Source organism: Marmota monax, unplaced genomic scaffold (genome assembly GCF_021218885.2).
Source record: "Marmota monax isolate L192 unplaced genomic scaffold, Marmota_monax_Labrador192_F-V1.1 WCK01_AAM20220418_F8-fsc00021, whole genome shotgun sequence".
Taxonomy (NCBI): Eukaryota; Metazoa; Chordata; class Mammalia; order Rodentia; family Sciuridae; genus Marmota; species Marmota monax.
Genome location: NW_026695228.1, coordinates 26,062,088 through 26,080,069, shown reverse-complemented (window position 1 = coordinate 26,080,069; position 17,982 = coordinate 26,062,088). Strand labels below are relative to the sequence as shown.

The 17,982-nt window shown below is 55.6% G+C and overlaps 1 protein-coding gene across 7 annotated transcripts in view; it reads right to left on the bottom strand.

Annotated features, from left to right (window-relative positions):
* Positions 1-13,153, bottom strand: part of Dock6 (dedicator of cytokinesis 6) — a 45,832-nt gene extending 32,679 nt beyond the window's left edge. For all 7 annotated transcript variants that reach the window (XR_006850186.2, XM_046436730.2, XM_046436731.2 and 4 more), the window contains exons 1-9: positions 13,063-13,153; positions 5,584-5,671; positions 4,945-5,120; positions 4,616-4,684; positions 4,248-4,377; positions 3,243-3,455; positions 1,752-1,837; positions 287-353; positions 37-186 (exon numbers count right to left, since the gene is read on the bottom strand). Coding sequence is in view for 6 of the 7 variants with exons in the window: in XM_046436730.2 (XP_046292686.1) it covers positions 37-186; positions 287-353; positions 1,752-1,837; positions 3,243-3,455; positions 4,248-4,377; positions 4,616-4,684; positions 4,945-5,120; positions 5,584-5,671; positions 13,063-13,106 (1,023 nt within the window). In the remaining variant the exon portion in view is untranslated. The remainder of the gene's footprint in view (positions 1-36; positions 187-286; positions 354-1,751; positions 1,838-3,242; positions 3,456-4,247; positions 4,378-4,615; positions 4,685-4,944; positions 5,121-5,583; positions 5,672-13,062) is intronic.
* Between the last annotated feature and the right edge of the window lie 4,829 nt (positions 13,154-17,982).

The following is a 17,982-nucleotide window of genomic DNA, read 5'->3' as shown; positions in this document are numbered from 1 at the left end:
ATCGTTATTACCCCCTTGCCCTGCCCCACCAGGCACCTTGATGACCAGGAAAATGTCGGGTGAGGGATAGGTCACGGAGAAGATGGCGGAGCGGGCCAGGGTGGAGATGGCGGGGTGGGTGCCATGGGCACGAAGCAGCCCCTTCATGGAATCTGAGTTCAGGTCAAAGTAGAAGTTTTCTGAAATCTGGGGACATGAAAGGCAGCTTAGCCACTGTCTCCAGGAAGCCTGCAGCCCCTGAAGCCCAGAAGGAAGAGGAGCAGCAAGAGGAAAAGGGGGCTCCTACCTTCTTCTTCTCCCGCACGTCGTACAGGGCCAAGATCCCGAAGATGGGCTCAATTTCTATCTCGAACCTGTGGGTCAATGGGGACCAAGCTCCCTGACACCCACTCTGTCGAGGCCCAAGGAGAGTGTGGTGGAGGGCACCTGACTCCCGGGGGTCTTTGTGGCTTGTAGGACTAATGTGTCCCATTTTGCAAAAGGGGAAACCGAGGCACTAGAGGTTTGTCCCCCCCTCCTCTCAGCAGGCGACATGTACCCAGCCCCACCTGCAACCACACCTGGCACCCAGGTCACAAGGAAGTGGCTCTTGGTCCTATTAACCCACTTGCAATGCCCTCAGTCCCCATCTCTGGAATGACTGCTGCCGCCTCTGCCACCAGGGTGGAGCCCAGTCCTGGCACACCAAAACCCTCTCCCTGCTACTCCACTTGGTAAAGAAGCATCTTGGAACCTGAACCTCCTCATTGTCCTGAGAACAAAACCCCACGGGGCCCAGCCCTGCCCACCTCCTGGCGTGTCTTCCTGCTCCAGAAGGTGAGGTGCCCACGCACTCCTTGCCCCACTCCTCACATCCTTCCCTCCCTCCCATTTGGCTAGTTCCTGCTCATTGCTGGGCCTTAGCTTAGGTGATTCCTCCCCAGGGAGCAGGGCAGCCCCAGCTGGGCCTACAGAGCCCCTGGGTATGTCCTCTCCGGGCTCCATGGGTCCTCGTGGGGTTCTGTGTCCTGAACAGCATAGGCCCTCGGAGGGTGTTTGCTGAATGACTGCGTGAGCCCACAGAGCCTGTTCCAGCCCTGGGATTGAGGTGGGAGGCCCACCCAGGCCTCGGGCCAGAATGGAACCTCCTTTTCCTGTCCCTATCCAGGCAGGAACTGGGGGCGGGGAAGGGCAGGGCCTGGCGGGGGCCCAAGTCCACATCCTGTTCAGCTCTGTTCCCACGCACTCGTCTGCTGCACTTCTGGCTGCTCCCTGGGGTCCCACGTGGAGGGGGCCTTGTGCGGCTGGGAGCCGGGCCCAGGATCCTTAGCACCCCGGTTACCCTGGCTCCCAGCAGCAGGGCAGGCAAGTGCCAGACTTGGGCCCCATGAGTCGTGTGATCTTGGGCACAATTTTGTGAGCGTGTGCCTCAGTCTCCCTATCTGCACCCACTTCACAAGGTTGGGGTGAAACTGATATAGGCGAGGGGCTGAGAGGAGAGCCCGGCACCTAAGGGATGGCAGCTCAATGCCCCACTGCCCAGGGCCAGTCTTGGGACCCAGGGCCTTGCACATGCGGGGCGAGTGCTTGACGGACCCACACGCCTGGCCCAGGAGCAGCAGTTCCAAATGACAAAGGGAATCTTATTTTCCCCGTGAAAGCTCCTGGTGGCCTCGCAGGCTGCAGGTGCCTGAGTCATGGTGCCACCCGTGTGGCGGGTGACTATACACTAAAACAGCGTGGCTGAGGGGAGGGCAGGTCAGCATACTCACTTGAGCGACAGACACTTGACCAGGATCCTCTGTCCAAAGTGCTCTCGGGGTGGCTCCGGGTGGCTACAGCGTTCTACAGCCTCATCCTGCCAAGAGCCAGGTGGGACCCTGGGATACGTCCTCCAGGAAGGCCCTGGAATGCCTGGCGCGGGACCAGCGCCACCCTCAGCCTCACCAGACTTCCCTCGGTGCCTTGCTTCTGAGCCCCCGCACGTGCTGTTCCCTACCTGGAATGCCCTTCCCTCCTCCTCCTCGTCTGGTAAGGTCTGCTGGCTGCTCAGGGCCAGGCTAGCTGGCACTTCCCCAGGAAGCCTTCCCTGACCCTCGGCCCTAGACAGGCACCTCTTGCAGGTGCTCCCCATGCCCTGCCGCTGCAGGCCCTGGCTAGGGCAGTGTGAGGAACAACGACGGGTACTGCAGCCTGGCACCACCTGTTCACACTGTGATTTCCCAGTGAAGGGTCTTTCTTCCACTAGACCGAACTCTGAGGACAGGGACTGGGTTTACCCTATTCATGGTAATGTCCCTACCATAGAGCAGACACCCAGACACATAGGTCCAATAAATACAGAGATACAACAGGTACAACTCAACACTGGATTAACACAGGCATGTATAGAAGACATTTAATAAATGCTGATTGGAAAAAAAAATATATATATATATAATTGAACCCTGGGGTGCTCTACACTCTACCCCTGAGTCCCATCCTCAGCTCCTTTCGTTTTTTGAGACAGGGTCTTGCTAAGTTGCTGAGGCTGGCCTTGAACTTGTGATCCTCCTGCCTCAGCCTCCTGAGTTATTGGGATTAGAGGCGTGTGCCACCAATTCATAATTTTTGACTTGATGTGCAAAAGCATACCTGTATAATCATTCTGCTTTTCACTTTTGGTCTGAACTCAATACCTTCCATGAGCTGTTCAGCACTTTATTATAAAATCGGCTCTGTGTTAGATGATTTTGCCCACTGTAGGGTGACACAAGTATTCTGAGCACATGGAATATAGGCGAGGCTAAGCAAGGGCCTTTGGCGGGAAGGTTATTAAATACATTTTCTACTTACTATCTTTTTAACTTATAACAGGTTTATTGGGCTGTAACCCCCACAGTAAGTAGATGAGCATCTGTATACTTTAGGAACCTGATAAATACAGGAGTATACAGTAGGCACTCAATAGCTAAATAAAAATACAGGCATATGCAGTAGGTGCCAAACAAATGTTGGTTGGATAAATACAGGCATGCATGGTAGGTGCTCAATACATATTGGTTGATTATATAAAGAAGTATACAGTAGGCATAAGTAAATATTGGTTGCATAAATGCATACTGGATAAATACAGGATGCCTAGCAGGTGTGCAGTAAATGCTATTGACTCAGGATAGTGCATACAGTAGGCACCCAGTAAGTGTTGGCTGGGTAGTACCCAGGGATGCAAGGCGGCTGGACGAGCCTGGCCTCGGGCTCAGGGCGAGGCCACGGGCACCCACCTCGTCAGGTGCCGGGTAGAGGGGGAGCAGCGCGCGGGGCCGGTTCTGCCGCCGCTGGGCTTCGTTGCGCCGGTCCACGTCCTCGGGGGCGGCCCGCTCCAGCAGGGAGGGCAGCAGGGAGTCGGCTGCCAGGTTCCTCAGGTCGAAGATGCCAGAGGCACCGCTGCTTCGAGGGGTGTCCTCTGGGGAGCCAGAGCAGCGCCGGGAGTCATCCTGCCAGGAGAACGCACAAGCACTGAGCGCCAGCTGGATGCACTGCTCTATGGCTAGTCTATACACAGGGAAGCTGGGGAAGAGCAGCCACGACAGGGTTACCCGGGGCTTTGGACGCTTCAGGAGGGACTTTGTCCAGGGACCCGTGCCTTTTACCGCGTTGGGAAGGCCGCTCCTCCCACACTCTGGCTTCAGAGAACTCGGCCAATCGGGACACACCCACCAGCCCCAGGGATTGGCTCCAAAGTAAGGCCGTGCCGGGGCTGGACCAATGAGAGCCTTTCCTGGGACTCTGCTCACTGCTGCCCGGCGAGGAGACAAGCCCTTCCATCTGGGGTGTCACCTGCCCTGGGCCCTACTCACACTCCACCTGACCACTCAGGTTCCAGCTCAGCTCTGTGACAGTGAGTCTGTGACCATTACTAAAGGCCTGTTTCCCCATCTACGAATAACAACAATGGACACAGTACCACGATGCCTGCAGTAACTACCCGTAGTGTGCCAACAGTGTACTGGTATCAAGTAGGTGCTCAGGATCCTCTAGTAACTTTATCATGCCTTAGTCTCTCTACCTGCAAAATGGGTGCAACAATTTCCCTGATCCATTAGATAAAAGAGAACAAGTGACTTTAAGTATCCACTAAGCACTCAATGAAAATTGTAATTACCACCCACGACTTTTCACTCATGGGGCAGGTACTCGTGGGCCTGTCTGGAGTTCAGCATTGACAGGGTCATCTCCTGAGACTATACAAATGCTCCTGCAGTGACCCGGGCCAGGGGTGTCCTCACCGAGTCCTCCAGGCCCGATCTCTCGTCCCCAGAGGTGTCCTGCTCGAAGACCTGGCGGCTGAGGCCCTTCTGCCGCTCCCGCTGCGTCTCGGTGGTGATGGGGCTGTACGCGGCACTCAGGTGCTGGTACCTAGCAGGAGGTGGGGCCGGACAGGTGGCAGGGCTCAGGGCTCCTAGGACACTGATATGCTTGGTGAGGGCCACGTGGGGCCTGCAAGGCCAGAGTCCTCCTGGGGCTCTATCTTAGGAGTTCAGTTGCCCTTGCGAGAGAGTGGGCAGATAAACAGGAGCACTGGCCACAGACAACGGCTCAGACCCAGACTCTTGATCCTCCACCCACTACTAAACTGTCCCCAAGTCGGACCAACCTTCTGCACACGATGACCCAGTCCTCCGTGTACATCTCCACAGCAGCCCTTGCCTGGGCATCCAGTTTTCTACAGCAAAAGAAATCAGGGTCAACAGAGCCAGGCCAGTGCAGGTCCTTCCCGTGGCCTGGGAGGCTAGGACTGTCCTTCTGCCCATTTCAGAGGTGAAGAGATGGAGGCTCAGAGAGGGAGGATGAGTGGTCCAAGGTCACCCAGCAGAGCCAGGAGTTGGACTTGGGGCTGCTGGAACCTGCAGCCTGCAGGAGAGGGGTGTGGAGGGGTGGCCGAGGCGGTGGAGTGGCAGGCAGGGGGCGTGGGGCAGGACACACCCATCCTCTGGGATCCCCGACTCCGTGGTCCGGCACTCCCGGGGCTGCCGCTGCAGCTCCAAGTCATCACATGGGAATTCCACCAGCTCCCTGAGGGGCCCGGGCTCAGCGTCTGGCGGCCGGCTTAGGAGCACATCCTCGAAGTCCAGGGGTTCAACAACCTCCGTCAGGGGGACCTGGGTCAGTACAAAGTGGCCATGACCTGGGTCAGGGCAAAGCAGCCGCTTCCCCCTGGGCTGGATGTGGAGGTGGGTTACCATGGGCCTGGGACTGGACTAGGAGGGTGGTGGGAGCCATGGAGGGCGTTGGAGCTACAGAGGGTCTAGAAAACAATGACCTCAGACTTTCCATCCAGCATGGTGGCCCCACCCTTCCCTTCAGGGGCTCCAGGAAGGAAATCACAAGCTGCTGCCTGAGGAGGGAGGGATCTGATGGTGGAAGGAATGGAAGACAATTCCTCAGGCCCACAGGCAGGAGGCCCACCCCTTCCCACTGCAGCAGCAGGAAGCCGTGTGGGTGGTCCAGGGGGCAAGGGGACCTCCCAGGGACCACCCACGGGCTCCCAGCTCAGCCAGCCTTCCCAGTGCTACCATTGTTGGAGCCTTGGTTTCCCTCAGGGGCAGGGCTGCCCCTACTCACCCCCAGGGAGCTGCCACTGCGCCGGCTGGAGTGCGGGGAGCCGCTGCGCTCCCGGGACACCTGCTTCCGCACCTCAGAGGCCACCGTCCTGGGGGGACAGGAGGAGAGCCTCTGGGGAACAGGGAAACCCAGGCTTCGGGCCAGCCTCATCCTAAGTGAGGAGAACCCAGACCAGGGAAGCTGCGCCCAGGCGCGGGCGCCACACTCGGGCTGCGAGCCCGGGGCAGTCGGCACCCTGCACCCCAAAGTGGATCTCGCACCCCCTCACCACCCACAGTCCCACCAGGACACGTCAACCAGCCTGAAGGACCCACTGGTCCTGCCTCTGCTCCCTCTGCCCTCCCTGGGTTCCCCAAATGCCCAGCCCAGCCCCCTGCGCCCCATCTAGGACCTGCACCTCGTTCCACCCGAGCAATAGGCCTCTCCAATCACTCCTGCCCAAGCCCAGCCAGTCCCCCCGCATAGCTGCTCTGAGCTCACAGGGGGGCTGAGATGGGATGCCACCGTGGGGGCCAGCATGACCCCAGGCCAGAGAAGGGGAAAGGTGGTGGTGTTTTCCCAGTCAGGGGAATGCAGCCCGGAGCCCTCTACCATGGGCCACATCCCAGGGCTTTTCACTTATTATTTTGAGACAGGGTCTCACTAAACATAGCGTTGCCAGGCTGGCCTTGAACTTGCAATCCTCCTGCCTCAGCCTCCTGAGTCGCTGGGATTACAGCTTGTGCCGCGGCACCCGCCTGGCAGAGAGAGAACTTTCACACACACCCAGCCTCCAGGTCAGCACGGGGGCCTGCCCGTGTCTGAGCTGTCTCTGAACTCGAGTGAATGGCTGAGACTCACAGGGAAGAAGGCCAGTGCAGGAATTTGGGGGCAGATCCAGTGGGACATGGATCACCCAGGCCCTCCATGCCTTCAGCTGAGCTTGGAAGGACAGGAGAGGGACAGAGAGCCATGGGGTTACCTGGGGGACACTGTGTAGGGCAAGGGAACCGCAGGTACAGAGGCCCTTGGCTGCACTCTGCACTCTGAGCATGGCGACCCTTTTCCCAGGGCTCAGCGAAGGCAGGAGCTCGGGCTCCGCGCTTCTCACAGATGCTCCAGCTTCAGGGCCCCCACATACTAGGTGCTCAATAAAGTCTTCCCGATGGAATGAGCCAAACCCTCACACTTGCCAAAATCTGCTGATTTGGGAAAAACAATAGATCCTTTTAACTATGTGACTTCGGGCAGGTGGTCACCTCCCCCGGGACCTGTCTTTCTCACTTACTTTTGTGCATGTGGACCTGTGTGGCTCGTGACGGGACTCAGTCCTCACACCTGTGCTCTTCTACCCCTGAGCCACCCCCAGCCTCTGTCCCTCTTAAAAATCAAGAGGCCAAAACAAGAGTGTTCGGATTCCATTCCTTTCGCTTCCCACTTTTTGTGATCCTTGGAAATTCCCATAATGAAAAATTGTGCCCTACGTGGGTGTGGTCGCAGACACCCGTAATCCCAGCAACTCAGGAGGGTGACTGAGGCAGGACACCACAAGTTCAAGGCCAGCCCCACACCTTAGTGAGGCCCAAGGGCTGGGGCTGGGGCTCGGTGGTTGAATGTCCCTGGGTTCAATTTCCCACACCAAAAAACTGTGCCCCCCAAATGCACTGGTGACAACCACACACCCCATGACCCACAGCCCACCGATGAGATGACAGCGTGTGGCGGACCTGGTAAGACCCTCAAGGCAGGGTGGGCATGTGGGAGACTGAGGCCACCTGGGACCTCAGCCCTATGTGGCGGCCTCTGAATTCAAACCCGTGTGGATGAAACAGAACCTGGCCAGGACCCGGCGAGGGGGCGCTCCGGCCAGACAGCCCAGCCTCAATCTTGGGTCTCCATGTTCTGCCCACTGTTTCTGTCAGCAGCCCCAGAACTTGGCTTCTGCCGGCTGCAGGGTGAAAGAGCTTCTCAGAAATGCAAAGTGTTAAAAATCAGGGCTTGTGCAGCTCGGCCAGCATGTGCGAGGCCCGGGGTTCCATCATGGTACAGCAAAAAAAAAAAAAGAGCTTTGTGCTCACAGTCGGGCAGCCTCCTCTGAACCCTGGGCACGCAGGGCCTGGGGGAGATTTATTAAAGATGCCAGCCAGGGCACAAGGCTGTGCTCAAGTCCCAGCTGTTCTGCAGCTGTTACCCCAGAGGGGACGGAGGAGGGATGGACGACCTCCGGCCTCACTTCCCACTGGCCCTGGGTCTCTGGCCCGGGGGTCAGTGGGCTCTGCTGCTGCACTCTGCGCGTGGCGCTGGTCAAGCATGGACGAGCGCTGAGATTTGGATCTGGGGTGAGTGTGTGCCCCAGGGCTCACGTGTTGAAATTTCATCCCCACTGTGAGGCGCCGAGAGGGCAGAAAGACTGTTCAGCATGGTGGGCACACCTCCGATCCCAGTGACTTGGGAGGCTGGGGCAGGAGGATCACAAGTACAAGGCCAGCCTCAACAACGTGGCAAGACCCTGTCTCTAAATAAACAAGAAAAAGGGCTGGGGATGGAGCTCAGTGGTAAAACAATCTCTGGGTTCAATTCCCATTAAATAAATAAATACATTCAAAATTAATCCAACTGTGGTGTTTAGAGGTGGTGCCTTTGGGTGGTGATTAGAATTAGGTGAGGTCAACATGTCAAAAGTTGGTGTGAGTTAAATAAACCTCTTTTCTTGATAAAGGTACCTGACCTCAGATACTTTGTTGAGGTACATGAAACAGACTAATACAATAAGTAACTTCTCCTCCTGGCCTCTGGGTTCAGGACAGTGCCTACCTTATTAAGCTGTTCTAAGTACAGCGCATGGCACATAATAAGTGCTCAATGAAGGCTTGCGGTCACTATGTGGTGCTCAAACACAATCCTCGGAAAATGAGTTTTCTGGCTGTTTTCCCCCCAACCCAGTATTAGGGATTGAATCCAGGGCCTCGGGCATGCTAGGCACTTGCTCTACCACTGAGCATAGCCTTAGCTCTTGTTTATTCTTTCATTTTGAGACAGTCTTGCTAAGTTGCCCAGGGTGGCCTCAAACCTGTGATACTCCTGCCTCAGCCTCCCCGTCACTGGGATTACGATGTGCACCACCCAGCCTGTTCATTGGCTCTGTTTCTACATCAAAGTCAAGTGAGACTCAGAAGGGGCTTGTGACCCACCCAAGGCCACACAGCCAAACTTGGAAGTGTCCAGAATAGCACTCTGCGGTGTGTGGGGGGGAGCAGGGCCAGGGACGGGGGGCTCCAGCACCCAGCTTCTGTCTCCGCGCCCTCCATCCGCACCCTCCAAGACCCAACAGCATCTAAATGAGCTGCGGATCCAGATCCTTGGGTCTGTCCCTCAGGACCACACGTGCCTTTCATGCCACGTGGGGTTCTTGGAGGCAGACGGCATGTACTGCGGCCACACCACACCCTCTAATGACAGCTGACCTCGCCCGGGGTCCACACCTAAGAAATGTCCCTAATTCCTCCTTTTCTCACCCCCACATCAAACCTGGTTCAGATGCCCCCAACAAGGCAGATTTAAAAATAGGAAGCAAAATATTAAGCTGAATTTGGTGGGTTTTCCCAGGAGACAACCTGGGGAAACTGAAATGGGAGACAGGGTAACAACTATGGACCGCATCCCCCGGGAGGCCAGATCAACCAAGGTCTACCCTCAGAGGGAAGGAGCATACTAAAGCCAAAAACAAGAACAACAGAAGCCTCAGGCACTGTGTGTTCCCACCAGTGCAAAAAGCAAGGGAAGAAAACAAATCCAAATAAAATCATATAAACACGCCATCGACAGGAAATTCTGAAGACAACAGGAGCATCAGCGAGGAGATGAACAGAACTCTCATCCACTCTGATGCTGAGTACGGCGACACATCTGGAACGATCATCTGGAACGATCAAAATGCGCCATCGTCAAGCACGACCGAAGATTCCCGGATCCGGTCGAACATGGTAGCACACACCTGTGACCCATCTACTTAGAAGGCTGAGGCATGAGGATGGCAAGTTCGAGGTCACCCTGGGCAACTCAGCCAGACCCTGTTTCAAAACAAAATGAAAAGGGCTGGGGATGCAGCTCGGTGGTAGAGTTCCCCTCCATTCAATCCCCAGTACTGCAAAACTTAAAAGTAAAAAAAAAAAAAAAAGATACCCGAATCCAGCAATTCCATTCCAAGGCGGAAATACTCAAGAGGAAACACATGGCCAGGAATGTTCACAGCAGTCCTGATCACAAGAGTCCCAAAGGGAAACAACCCACATGTTCACTGATCAGACACAGGGAGAACACAAACAGCAAACAGTACAGACGGGAATAGTATACAGCAATGAAAAATAACAGCAATGAGCCTTCCAAAATGAGCACACTGCATGAAAACTGTGCCCAGATTCAACAACCCAGTGTTTGTTCACATGACATTCTCAAAAGGCAAAACTAAGCCACGGCCGACAGGGTGCCAACTGGGATAGAGGAACCATAATGCCAGTCGCAGGAGTCATAGGCATAAGGGTTGCTGTGGGGCTGTTGGGCCCATGTCAGGAGGGGCTGCTAGAGTTGGAGGGTCCCCATCTTTGACCCACGGAGCCTTTCTCCTGATGTTTGCTTTATAATTACTTTTAAAACTTTGTCCTTTTCTGTATGGATGTCAAATGTCGCTATTTTTAAAAAGGTCAAATAATAATAGTAATGATATAGTCAAGTGCTGAATATTGACATTAGAATGACAGATTGCATGTACGAGGGTGGGCCCATAAGATTACGACGTGGCTGAGTTGCTTAGCGCCCCAATATTGCCAAGGCTAGCTTTGAACCCGAGATCCGCCTGCCTCAGCTTCCCGAGCCACTGGGATTACAGGTGTGCACCACGGCGCCCAGCCTGAGTTTATACTATGCCTTCTCTGTGTTCAGATACGCAAACACCCTGGTCTACGGTACTCAGGACAGTTAATGCGACACAGGTTTGGAGCTTCCAGCAGTAGGTGATGCTAGGCAGCCCAGGTGGGCAGCAGGCTGCACCACTTAGACCTGTGTAAAAGTCCTCTGTGATAACTTTTCAGTAGTGTGTGATACAAGCCTTTTTAATTTTTTTTCCTTCTTCCCTTCTTTTCTTTTTCTCCCTGTCGTACTGGGGATTGAACCCAGGGTCTTACATATGCAAGGCAAGGGCTCTACAAGCAAGTTACATCCCCAGCCCCTATATAAAAAATTTTTATTTTGAGTCAGTGTCTTGCTAAATTGTCCAAGCTGGTCTCAAATTTGCAATCCTCCTGCCTCAGCCCCCCAGTAGCTGGGATTACAGGCGTGTGCCACTGAATCATTATTTCTTTAAACAAAGAAATGTAAACTGTACATATAAGACAACACAATCCCAGAAAGAATATGCTACAGTCAGAGACTCCGGTGAAGAGTTCAGCAAGCATGCTCTAGGACATATGGAGACAGGAAGGGGTGTGGCTTCCAAGATTCTCCTGGGCTTCAGGGCCACAAAGTCCAGACCTTTCACTTTGAGCTTCGGTTTCAACAGTCACATCTGAGCTCACAAGCTACAGTGACAATTTAACAAGGGATATCCCAAAAGGAGACCAAGTGCATAACAAGCATTAAAGTTTATCAGCATTGTATACTGTATTTGACTTAAAGTATCTGTTCATGCACACGTGTAATCTCAGCTAATAGGGAGGCTGAGGCAGAAGGATCGCAAGTTCGAGGCCAACCTGGGCAACTTAGCAAGACCCTGTCTCAAAATAAAATCTTTAAAAGGGGCTGGGTGTGGCTTAGTAGTACAGCACTTGTCTGGCAGGCAGAAGGCCCTGAGTTCAATCCACAGGATGGGGGGAAACAAAGGAAAAGAAAGAATCTGCTCGTTGGGAAAGTGGAGAACTACCTAATATTTGGGTTAATCTGGTATTTTTGAACAACTGAATGAATGGATGAACGCAGGTCCAGGTCCAGCCTAGACACCTGGGTGCCCACTAGCCTGCTCTAGAAGCTGTGGGCCACTGGCTGACAGTTCAGGAAGGCCTCAGGATCTTTCTCTGTTCTTACCCTGGGTTCTCCAGCATCATTCCCAGGACAGGAACCAAGACCCCTCTTTCTCACTCAACTGAAGCTAGGACTCAAGGATATAGGGACTGAGTCGTAAAGAGACCAGTCAATAAATATTATCTCCAGGCTTGGAGAAACCAAGAGTCCAAACAGAAACAATTCAGAAACAAATAATGGCAGATCATAAAAATTGCCCAACCATAATGCCCCAGATACCAGGTTACATCCCTCCTCTGTTCAAAACCCTGCCTGGCTTCTATACACTGGAGGTAAAGTCAAAGTCCTCTCCACAGAAAGGTTCTGAAAGATCTACTGCTACTGTCCCCCTTGGCTTGGGCCTTTGCACTTGCCACTTCTCTTGTCCTACACCTGGGCCTGGACCGCCCTGGCCTCAGGTCTTTGTTGAAATGCACCTGCTGATCCACACCTTCTCAGCACAAGAGAACTAAACAGCCTCCACCCTCCCCATCCCATTCCCTGTCAAGTAGGTCCTCCGTAGCACAGGGGCACTCCCACAGCCACCTTATCATGCTTTTCATCTGTCTCCCCCGCTGTATCTACCCCCAAGAGCAGGGTCTTTTCTTATGTTTCCATCAGGGCGGGACCTCAGGATAGCTCTTTGACCTGAGAGGGTCGGGGCAGGTCCCCCATGGACAGGATACTTGAGCAGATTCTGAACCCACCCTAGCAGCAAAGACCCCAGTTGTCAGCCCCAGAGAATCTGACATCCCCCACTCAGGCTGAATCTCTCACAATCCCCGGTGGCCACGGAAATGGATCCCCCAGCGCCTGGCGCCTGTCCCCTCCCCCGTCTGCCCACCAGCTGGTTCTGTCCCCAGCCCCCACTCTGTCCATTCAATCGCCCATCATCCATCCCCAGCGCGTCCAGCTCGTGCTGGGAGAGCCTGAAGCAGGAGGTGGGGGGCTGTCCACAGCTGTCCCCTGCTCCCCGCTCCTCACCAGACAGCTGGGCACTGGACCCTGGGGCGGGGGGAGGGCTCGGGAAACTTAACGAGGGGTTCCAAAAGCCGCCAGAGCACCATCCCTGTTCCGTGCCGCAAGCCAGTCACCCAGCATAGGACAAAAAGTCCCTCCACCCCAACCCAGCGGGCGCGAGGAGGACGAGGGACCAGCAGAATCGGAGCCCGCGCCAGCGCGCAGGATAGGCGCCGCCGCCTCCAGGGAGCCCCCCGGACACGCCCCCGAGCGTCCTCCGGCTACGGGGAGCGAGACCTCCGCCGCCGCCGCGCTGCCAGCCGAGGCACCACGCCCAGCCGAGCTCCGCGCCTCCTGGGGTCCCCAGCCGGCAGGAGGAAGCGCTCGGGGGTCCCTGGCGAGCGGAAGGGGCTGAGCGCGGCGCGCCGGTGGGGAGGGGCGGGTCGCCGGGGCGGGGCCAGCAGGGCCACCGGGTCCCCGCCGCGCTACCTGTTGATCTTGTGCGCGAAGGCGCGGCGCTCGGCGGCCGCCATGGCGCCCGGTCCTCCGCCGCCGCGCGCTCGGCCCCGCGCTCCGCGGCAGCCGCAGGTTCTGGGCGGCCGGGCGGGGCGGGGCGGGGCGGGCGCAGGAACGGGGCGGGGCCAGGTCTGGGGGCGTGGTCAGGGATGGGCGGGCCGGGGCCGGGGTCCTTCCGGGTGGCCTCGCCTAGAGCGCAGCCTCTGCCGTCCGGGGGCGCCTCCGGGGCGCCCTGGGGCTGCGGGGAAACCGAGGGTCGGAGTGCGGCCGGGGAGTGAGGCTCGAGGGCGGAGGCCCGGCGTGTCCCGACGCCCGTCCCGGGACGTTCTCTCCGCGCTCCGACTCCCGCCCGAAACAATATGAAGTTCACGCGAATAACTGCCCTACGCGTACCCACGGACAGCGTTGCGCGCGGTCTGCGGCGCACGCACGTGGGACCACTGGCTTCCCGCCTCGTACAGCCGCGTCAACTGAGGCTCGGGTGTTCGACGCTGGCTCAGAAGGACGCCCAGCTGTCTCCAGGGACGTCCTGGGTTGTGCCCCGCCCGCAGGCGGGAGTTGGGGTGAAGAGGTGGAGGGGTCTTGCTGGGCTCTGGGGTACCGGAGACGTGACGCCGGGATCTGGCAGTGAGATCTGAGATTCAGTCCGGAAGCCTCGGTTCACCGGAAGGAAGCTGTGGGGATATCTTGGTTAATTTGTGGTCCCAAAACTCTCCCCTTTGGCCCCTCTCCTAGCCGCGCTAGGAGTTTAGAAGAGTCTCCAGCCCTCGCTCATCTGTGGATGTGCCAGCCCTTTCCCACTCCGTGCCTTTGCATGGGCAAGTCATCCAGTCCTCCTGAACAGCCCTTCCAGCCGTGGTTGCAGAACGTCCCATGGAGGAGTGTGTGTGATGTAGCTTATCTATAACATTACACACACACACACACACAAAAAAACTTGTATGTATTTTTGTGCGTTGGTGGGTGGTGCTAGAGATTGAACCCAGGGTCTCCCACATGCTACTAAAGTGCTCTATCACCGAGCTACACCCCTGCCCTCCTAGGGAGAATTTAAAATTGAATAATAATAGGAAATGTTCTGGCTCAGGCCTTCGCAGGTATTACTCTCTTCCCCACCACGTATGGGTGCTGGCATTATCTCCCACCCACAGATGAGGAAATGGGACCCAGAGAGACACAGGGACTTGCTCCAATTGCCCAGTGAATCAGTATCACTGTCTGAGGAGCCAGTCCCACAGGAAGAGGCCTGCATGGCGGAGGGTCCACTTAACCCTGCCATTTTGGCCCTGGATTCTGTCCTGGAGGGTGAGGCCACATCAGGGCTTCTCCCAGGTTGACACCTGACTGCTACCAGGTTGGTACCTGTGATGTACACACAGGTGGCAGCAGCCCACGCACCTGCCCAGAGTAGTCCAGCCACTTTGGCCTGGGAGATGTCGCTCCACCCACAACTCCCTGCTGGGCCTCACCCAGCCTGCCAAGCTGCAGCCCCTGCCTCACCTCTCAGACTGCTGGAGCCAGGCTGGGTAGGAAACAGATTTACAGCCTTCTCTTCTCCCCTCGGCCTAGTTCCAGTGACCCCCTTGTATCTGGTCTCCCCCCTCCCTCTAATGGATCCCCCCACCCAGTTGGTTCCCCCTTCACTGCTCAGAAGGAGCCTGGGAACACATAGGTAATGTCATGTCCCTCTTCTGTGCAGAACCCTCCATCTCTCCCACCTCACTTGAGATAGAATCCCAAGTCCTCGACAGCCTCAAGGCCCGGTATGATCTGTCACCTCCCTACCCTAATCTCCCTCTTTCTCCTTCAATCACTCCACTCCAGCTGCCGTCTCTTCGCTATTCCTTTGGACCCCGGAACACAGCTCCAGGGACTTTCCACACGCAGACCCCTTTCCCACAAGTGCTGCATGATCTGTAATGCCAGCAGATGAGGGAAACCCGGAGAAGGGACCTGCCCTGTATGCCTATGAATCCATGTCAGATCCATGATTTGGACCCAGGTAGCGTGTCCCCAGTTGTTTTTAGACTAGCTAAGTTCCAGACCTGGCTGTGTGACCTAGGGTAAATTTTTCAACCTCTCTGAGCTTCAGTTTTCTCATCTGCTCCATGAAGGCTCCAGGTAGGTCACAGCATGAGGAACAGGCAGCAGGAGGTGGATGGGGCCCTGGACCATCAATTCCCTAAAAGCCAGTGGGGGCCGTGAGCCCAGGACACCAAAGCACTGTGTTGGTGGACAAGTGGTTTCAAAGATGCCTCTAAGCAGAGCACCTAAGCTGCCTGGAGCTTGGCACCTGCCCTGGTTGGTGCCTGCCAGACCTGATTGTTGAGGCTGTTCTCCAGGGCGCAGCCAGGCCTGACTCAGACAGGCGGGGCTGGGGGTGACCCTAGCAGCTGCTCAAACAGGGTACTTTGGCCTCCTCTGGCTGCCATCGCAGAAGACACATTGTGGGGGTGTGAGCAGGGTGAGTGACGGGTCTGGAGAGCAGTGGGGCTGAGGGGGTGGCAGGTGCTGGGTGGGACTCAGCAGCCTGGCTGGCGAATCCCATCTCTGTGAGTGAGGAGTGTTGAGGACGTCTCCCTTCAGCCACGCCACACCCCACTGCTGTTCCCTGTGCCTGGAACACTGTTCCACCCACTCCTCATTTGCTTGATCCCTTTTTCATCCCTGGATCTCAGCTTGGACACTGTTGTCCCCCACAGCTGCCTGTGGTCCTGACTCAAACCTCCATCCTACTGAGTCTGGGTTGCTGAATTTTTCATCTCCTTGGGGTCTCCTGCACCTGGCATGTAGCTGGTACTCTCTTAATATCTATTTCTGGTGTCTCTTATTTTCCTGATCCGCTACTCAGTGCTGCATCCGGGGCTTGCCATTTGAAGCATTGTAGCATTAGAACAGGCTTTTGTATTTTTCTGTTCTGTGCAGTCTCTCTGGACCTATGCATTGGTTGTACCTTGAAATGCTGTGTCCCCCTACTTTTTGTTTTTTGGTACTGGAGTTTGAACCCAGGGGTGCTCTATCATTGAGCTACATCTCCAGTCTTTTTTAATTTTTATTTTGAGGTAGGGTCTCAACAAATTGCTGAGGCTTTCCTCAAACTTGTGATCCTCCTACCTTGGCCTCCCAAGCTGCTGGATCACAGCTGTGTGCCACTGGCTCTGGCTTCCCCGACTCCTTACATTTCTAAACATCTCTCATTCCTCAGGTCTCTGCCTTTTGGAAGCCTTCCTTGACCACCTCCCTCCACTGTTAAAACTGGGGTCAGGGAATCCCCTCCCTCCAGCCTCTGGTTTCTCCCCTGATAGTCCTGATCACACTTGGCTATAACTGCCTGTCACTGGTCCCATTACATCTGTCCCTGCACTTGAATGTGAACTCCATGAAGGCAAGGATTTTTCTGCCTTATTCACTGTTATGTCTCCAGCACCCAGCACAGGCCTGCGCATACTGTAGGTGCTCAATAAAAGGATGAATGATGCTGAATGCCCTCCTGTCCCCCGTGCCTACTATCACTACCATTAGTTTGGAGGGATCGATTTCTGCTGGAGACGAGGCTCCTGGGCCTCCCAGACTGAGGGGTGCTGGGGGCTACATGTAGATGCCCACTGCCCCCTGGTGCCCTTGGCAGGACTTGCCCTGTTAGGTTCACAGGCAGGGAGCTCTGGTGCCTCCACATGCCCCAAGAAGGTAGTAAACAGGTGAGCCTGGGTGCGGGGTGGCATGCAGGGGACACCCATCCATCAATCCCTCAGTGAACACCTGCCACTCACAGGCTCCCACTAGCCCCAGGAGGTCATCTGCCTACAGGTGCGGGACACTGGGCTGAGAGAGCAGATCACACACTGGAGTCACAGGATGCATCTGTGCCTGTCGCTTTCTGGGACATCTCCCCCCTGGTTCTTCAGATGCACGTTAGCAGTTCAGTGAATCACTGGACAGAGGGATGGATGGATGGATGGTTGAATTAGTGTGTTTTGGAGTAGGAACAATCATAAGTAGGACTTAGAGTCCAGAGATTCTTGGATTGGGGTCCTGCCTTAGTCACAGCCAGACTGCATGACCCGGGGCCTCCCTGGGCTTCAGTCTCCTCATCTGTGAAATGGGTGTGGCAGTCTCTGCGCTGAACCTCCATGGCTGTGACTGCCGTAGGTGATGTATGGCCAGGACAGCCCCAAACACTGGGGGACACTGCCCTGTCGGATTGTTTTTCCTGCTGCTTCCGGAGCTGGGAAAGGAAGCTGGAAGCCATCTCAGGGTGTCCAGGCCTGCCTTTGGGATTTGAAGTCACAAAGAGAGGCCAGCACGGCAGGCCACAGGCTTCCTGTTTTCTTTGAACAGATGGCCCAGTCACCTAACACTTGTCTGTCTGGATGCCTGTGCATTGTCCCTGGAACTCATTTCTTTTGGAAACTATAGATTTGTTTATTTTTTTTAATCAGTGCATCATAATTATGTATGTTATGCATGATATTCATGACACTTCCATTCCCATCCACCACAGGTAGCACTCAGATCAGGGCACTCAACATTCCCGTCGCCTTCAACATTTACCATCTCTCTGTGTGCCAACCTCAGACTCCTTCCTCCCAGATCTTTAGAAAACACATGATAAGTTGTAGACTCGAGTCCTGCTCCTGTGCTGTGGACCACTAGGCCTTATCCCTGCTGTGCAACTGCATTCGGTGTCTGCCATCCCACCCTCTGTGTGCCAGCCTCCAGCACACCCTATTCTGCTCTCCACTGCTGTAAGATCGATTTTCAGTCTCCATATGTGAGCAAGAAAATGCAGAATTTGTCCTTCTGTGCCTGGCTTATGCTACTTGACATAGCATCTTCCAGTTCCATCCATGTGGTCACAAATGCCAGGATTTCCTTCTCTTTTATGGCTGAGTA